This window comes from Poecilia formosa, unplaced genomic scaffold (assembly GCF_000485575.1).
Source record: "Poecilia formosa unplaced genomic scaffold, Poecilia_formosa-5.1.2 Scaffold1268, whole genome shotgun sequence".
NCBI lineage: Eukaryota > Metazoa > Chordata > Actinopteri > Cyprinodontiformes > Poeciliidae > Poecilia > Poecilia formosa.
The window spans coordinates 9,640-16,279 of NW_006801207.1; the positions used below are offsets into that span (position 1 = coordinate 9,640).

A 6,640-nucleotide genomic window follows, 5' to 3' on the forward strand; every position below is an offset into this window, starting at 1 on the left:
TAGAAATATGGCAACAAAGGTGGAATGTTGACAAGAAAGGAAGATTATATAAAATAAAAAAGTCAGTACTAATTAAAAATATTACTGAGAGAAACAGAAGAGAAGAAATAATAATGATCAGATTAATAGTAGGTCATACCTATTCAAATGACATGTTATGTCTATTAGGAACAAAAAATAATGATAAATGTGAAGGATGTGGAGAGAAAGAAAATGTAGAATATGTATTGATGAACTGTAAAAGACTTGAACCTGAAAGGAAGGAATTGAGAAGAATGGTTGGAAGGACAGCACAAGAATGGAACCTTAAAGGAATATTGGAAAATGAAGAAAACATAATGGATATTTACAGATTAAGGAAAGCACTATTTATTTATCTTCAGAATACAGAATACAGAATTAAAAAATAGAATTTAATAGATGTAAAGTAAATGTGCTACTCACTCGTGTACAGTAGGTGGCGGTATGCACCATAAAGTTGCTTGCGATCCGCCATAATAAAAAAGAAGAAGAAGAAGACGCCACTTCTGGGGCTGGATTCTGCTTTCTGCTGCTGGGGGTGTTTTGCTCAAGTGGAGACGTCTGTCTTTCACATTCTGGAACTGGATGAAAACTTAATGTGGAATTGCCAGTGAGTTGCTTGGTATTTAGGCTGCTTGGACTCTTGCCGAACGTCTCTAGGACATGATTTTAAGTCCCATTTGGTCTCTTATACCACTTCCACGTTCACGAAACGGAACTTTTTGATAAGTTTGTGAAAAAACTATTTAATATCCAAGATGGCACAAGTAATTTTTTTAAGATAAACATTTAAGGATCCTTAACAAATTGGGTAAACTGCCATTGACATATGTATTTATTTATTTTTTTTATGATGTTTTGACTTTTTTATGTTAGTGCTTGTTGCATTGTTAGTGAAATGCCTGTGATACCTGAGCTTATTTTCGGTACAGAGCATTGAATGCATTTTTAACCATTGTGTGTGCGAGGACTGAGGCAAACTTAGAGGACTATGGCAAATGATACAAGTTTTACGATACAAGTGTGGGGTCGGTTGGACCCCATTTCTACATACAAGGGTTAAGGAATGACTTGATCCTTTTTGTGCAACATATTGTGAATGAATCAGTGTAGAAGCTTATTGGTAATTAATGCTAAACTTGGTAATGAATTTAATTCTAGGATGTATCATGGAATTTTGAAATACTAATAGCTACCTATTTGATTTACCTGATTAATAGTTGCATTTTTTGTTGACATAATTTTGTCTGTAATTATTTGATGTCCAATGATTAATACATTTTTTCAATGTTTTTCTAGTTCAAATCAGATTTGTTTCTTCTGCTCATTCACCACAAGCTCTTAACTCTTAACATTACAATTTTAGCATTACATATTACATTATGAGACAAAAACTTAGAAAATTTGCTCAAGGAGTTTTATGTAAGAAGCCGACTTATTACATAAAACGATTTTTTTGAATGCAGAATTTCTCACATTATTACATAATGCGACAACACAGGACTGTGATTTCTTGATGTTTAATAGATTAGATTAAATCATGACAATTAATTATATAAATATTCCAACTAGAAATAGAAATATTTGAAGTGCTTCATGTCAGTATCTACACTTTTATTAATCCCACATTTCTGTATTAAAATGTTATTCATTGGGTTGAAGTGTTTTAATGTCATTTTTTCTTTTGCTGTAACTAAATAGAAAATTCTCATAATTAAAAATGGAAAACATCAGGATGTGAAATTAATCTAAATGTGTTGCTGAATTGAGTTATTGCAATAAACACGTTTTTCAAACATACATTTTGATCTAAGTTTTGTGAATTAGAGGCATAAATACTAAAAATATAAATTGTCCATCGTAGAAAATCGCCCTTAAGAAACATTTGAAACTCATAAACCACCAATACAACATTTATTTTTCGCATATAAAATTCTATCAGAGATGTATTCTCTCTGACTTACAGCTTTTCAGTTAAATACCTTATGACATGAGGAAAAATACTTTAAATATCACAACACAATAAAAAAGAATAAATATACAAGCATTGCTCAAATAATTAATCATATAATAAATATAAAGTGTCCAATATAAAGTGTTCACTTTTCAAAATACACTTTAAAGTGCTGAACATCTTGATTCTCTGATTTGCATCGACTCTATACAAAGGATATAATAAACTTCTTCCAAGGAGTACACAGAAGTGGTTCAAAAATAATAAAATAATTAAGAGAGAAGGATTTGTCTAAAAAACTAAAGGTAAGACAAATATTAAAAACTGTAGTTAGTGGGATATGTGTTGTGTAGAGTTAAAATTGTTTTTCATTCATTAAATGAAACAAAATATGTAAATAATTTGCTAAACAAATACAATATGGTTTGATTATGTTTTACAGGTTTTCTACAGACTGGGCTGGAATTCCTTGGAGATTTGTTTGTATACAGGAAAGATTTTTTTTGTTTACTTTTGCATAGAAAGGTTAAAATTGACCAAAAATAAATAAATAAATAATTTTGGAGAAATTTTCAGCTCATGTCATTTACCAGATTATGGTTAAAGAAACTTTAGTAAAATCAAACATGAACAAAAAAAATACTCTGTAAGAACTCCTAATCTGTAAACTCAGTGGGGATAAACATCAAAAAATGATGCTTGGATAACATAGAGAAATGAAAGGTTGGGTGACTCTGGACTTGGTAATTATATACTTCATATATATTATACAGTAAAGGATCCCCTGAAATGATTCAAGTCCCCTTTGCTTTTTTAGGTTATTACTAAGTAAGGGTTAGTCTGGCCTTGGGTCGTGGTGTAAGGGTTTTTGGCTCGGAGTTGGCCATAAGGGCTGATGTTCCTGGATGGACTCTGGGAGAATGGAAACTTGTCATCTTGGATGTTGCTGAATTGCTGCAGTAGGAAAGAAGAGAGATCATAATTTGAGTGAACAGAACAGATGTTTGTCTTCACGACGTCTCGTGCAGAGGTGTACTCACCGTGTTCATCTCCGAAGGAATCAAGCTTTGTCGGCTGTTGCTCAGAGTCAGCTCAGAGCTGGGCCTGCTGTCCCAGTTGGGACTGAGTTTGGCCCGTGGGATTTTTGGGGCCGCAGAATTTGCCAGGCTGTTCGCTGGTTCTTTGACCCAGCCAGAAATGCCTTTGCTGCTGCTGTAGGATGGTGGACCCGGGGCAAAAGTAGGGATGTGATAGGGTTTCCAAACGTCTTTCTCTTTGTTCTTGAAGAGTTTCTTCCTGAATCTGTAAAAAAAAAAAAAAAAAAGACAGTAATTGCAAATTCGTCTGTTCTACTGTGTTGTGTTTATAGTTAGATTTTGTACAGCCAGCACTATTTCATTTTCAAAATCACCCAATTTTGAAAAGACTTTGCACACTTAACATAATCTAATACAAGGTTAGAAACTAACAAGACAAACGTGAATAAAAAAATAAATGGATAGCATTCAAACTTACCTTTTTACTGCCACAAGCAGAGTGATCACCAAAGCGAACAGCAGGCATCCAAGTATAGAGGAAACGATCACAAGGATCAACCACCAGTCTAACAACAGAGAAGAAGGTAATAGTGAGTCTCTGGCTCTGCATGCTACAACAGGATCACGTAAAATTTTAGCAAGCACTTCGCCTCAATATTTTGAAGAATTACTTAAAATATGGTATGATAGTTTTTGAAATAATATTCAAAGAGGAAAGAAAGAGGTCTGAATCTTTAAAAGGTTTGCATGTATAAAAACCTCATACCACACAGGCTCAAAGAAGATTGTTTGCAAAATGAGCACCATAGCAGGCACAATCCATTTTACATTTATGCCTTCATGAATATGGAGAACATATGCTGAACATCAGAAAGTGTAAAATATTGGGAGGAGGATATGCAAATGATCATATTCCTAAAATAATGCCTTAAGTTATTTATTTATTTTGGCAAAAGAAAAGACAAAAACGAAAAACATCACCTCCTCTTTTTTGCCAAAAGATAAATTAAGGGAAAAAAAACAACACAAATGACAAAGGGATCACTTGTATCTTTTGTATTTATCATTTTTCACAGTTTCATTTGTTCAAAGCAAATATTCGTGTTGCTCCAGTCTTAAATAACTGTGTAAAATGATACCTTGCCATGTTTTTTGTCCAGCAGTAAAACAATTGCAAACTGTCTTCTCATATCCTCTATGTCACCCTCCCAAATGTGGTGCTCAAAGCTGCTCTGAGCAAAATGGGAGGGAAACCATTATTTGGATATTTCGGTTTTCTCTTCCACATCCCTGACTCTTTATATCTATTTATTGCAAAATGTGTTCCTTTTGTTATGTTCATACTGTATTAATATTCTTTACAGAATTTATTTTAAACATGTCATTGCTAACATAGTGATCATGAATTTTTACAAGCATACCTTTTTTAGTGCTCACTGAATATTTTGTGCCCAAGTGTTCTGCCCACATAGTTGTGGTGTATAAACGGTGTTTGTGGAGGGCTGGGACTGCTTTCATATATTTAAATTGAAAAGTGACACCAAAAATACTGAGGTTATTGATTTGTGAATAGAAACTGTTTTATGAACAGTTTAAAAATTTGGAGACACTGAGGTAATTTATCATATTGTCTAGATGAACAATTCTCTACACTTAGTTATGAGAAACACAATATTTCCTTGTTGCATTACATTAAGATACTCACCATTTTGACAACCTTGAGGACCATAAACTTCACCAGCCGTACACAAGCACACGTAAGTCTGGTCATCACGTTCTTCACAGGTGCTTCCACCAAGACATGGGTTTGAAGCACACACACCTTAATAAATAAGACAAGAACCAAAATAACACCATGTAAGAATTTCAGCTATTCAGTAAGTCCTTAATAATTTACATAATTTATATTTATAAATTTATGAATACATTTATAAATTAGGTAACATACCAGGAGGAACTGGAGTTGTCGTTTGGCTTATGTCTGTGGTTGTTGATGGAGTAACTGTGCTAGACACTGTGCCTGTGGGAGGCGCTGTGGTAGAGATTGTGCCTGTTGGAGTCGCTGTGGTAGAGAGTGTGCCTGTTGGAGGCGCTGTGGTAGAGAGTGTGTCTGTTGGAGGCTCTGTGGTAGAGATTGTGCCTGTTGGATGCGCTGTGGTAGAGATTGTGCCTGTTGGAGTCGCTGTGGTAGAGATTGTGTCTGTTGGAGGCGATGTGGTAGAGAGTGTGCCTGTTGGAGGCGCTGTGGTAGAGATTGTGCCTGTTGGAGTCGCTGTGGTAGAGATTGTGTCTGTTGGAGGAGCTGTTGTAGAGACTGTGCCTGTTGGAGGCGCTGTGGTAGAGATTGTGCCTGTTGGAGGCTCTGTGGTAGAGAGTGCATCTGTCGGAGGCTCTGTGGTAGAGAGTGTATCTGTGGGAGGCTCTGTGGTAGTCATTGTGCCTGTTGGAGGCTCTGTAGTAGAGAGTGTGTCTGTCGGAGGCTCTGTGGTAGTCATTGTGCCTGTTGGAGGCTCTGTAGTAGAGAGTGTGTCTGTCGGAGGCTCTGTGGTAGAGAGTGTGCCTGTGGGAGGCGCTGTGGTAGAGATTGTGCCTGTTGGAGGCGCTGTAGTAGAGAATGTGCCTGTTGGAGGCGCTGTGGTAGAGAGTGTGCCTGTTGGAGGCGCTGTAGTAGAGAGTGGATCTGTGGGTGGCAGTGTTGTAGGTACAACATTAGTTGTTGTTAGAGCTCCTGAAGTTGTTTTTGTTGTTGAAGCTAATGTAGTTGTGGTTGGAGCAGCGGTGGTTGTGGTTGGAACTTCAATGGTTGTGGTTGGAGACATTGTAGTTGTGGTTGGATCTGATGTAGTTGTGGTTGGAGCTACTGAGGTTGTGGTAGGAGATGATGTGGTTGTGGTTGGAGCTGCTGTGGTTGTTGGTGCTTCAGTTGTTGTGGTTATAAATACTGTGGTTGTCGATAGGGAAGCTGTGGTTTTAATTGGTGATCCTGTGATTGTTGTTGGAGCTGCTGTCGTTGATGTTGGTACTTCAGTTGCTGTGGTTGGAGGAGAAGCTGTAATTGTAGTTGGTGCTGATGTGGCTGTTGTGGTTGAAGCTGCTGCATTTGTTGTTGGTGTTTCAGTTGTTGTGGTTGGAGAAGCTGTGGTTGTGGTTGGAGTTCTAATGGATGTGGTTGGAGAAGCTGTCGTTGCTGTTGTAGCTCCAGTGGTTGTTGAACCTACTGTGGTTGTTGTTGGTGCTTCAGTTGTTCTGGTTGGAGCAGTTGTTGTGGTTGGAGCAGCTGTGGTTGTAGGTAGAGCTGCTGTGGTTGTGGTTGGAGCTGTAGTCGTTGTGGTTGGAGCTGCTGTGGTTATTGTTGGTGCTGCAGACGTTGTGGTTGGAGCTGCTGTGGTTGTTGTTGGTGCTGCAGTCGTTGTGGTTGGAGCTGCTGTTGTTGTGGTCGGACCTGCTGTGGTTGTGGTTTGTGCTGCAGTCGTTGTTGTTGGAGCTGCTGTGGTTGTTGTTGGAATTGATGTAGTTGTTTGTGCTTTTGTAGTTGTTGTTGGTGCTGCAGTCGTTGTGGTTGGAGCTGCTGTGGTTGTTGTTGGTGCTGCTGTGGTTGTTGTTGGTGCTTCAGTTGTCGTGGTTGGAG

General features: G+C 37.6%; 1 protein-coding gene across 1 annotated transcript; it reads right to left on the reverse strand.

The window, feature by feature from the left end:
• Window positions 1-1,919: 1,919 nt before the first annotated feature.
• Window positions 1,920-6,292, reverse strand: LOC103132740 (mucin-2-like; the record flags this gene model as incomplete). The annotated part of the gene is made up of 5 exons (XM_016667563.1): window positions 1,920-2,929; window positions 3,016-3,277; window positions 3,491-3,578; window positions 4,718-4,834; window positions 4,961-6,292. Coding segments are annotated over 5 exons (1,940 nt in total), but the record flags the coding sequence as incomplete, so codon positions are not given.
• Between the last annotated feature and the right edge of the window lie 348 nt (window positions 6,293-6,640).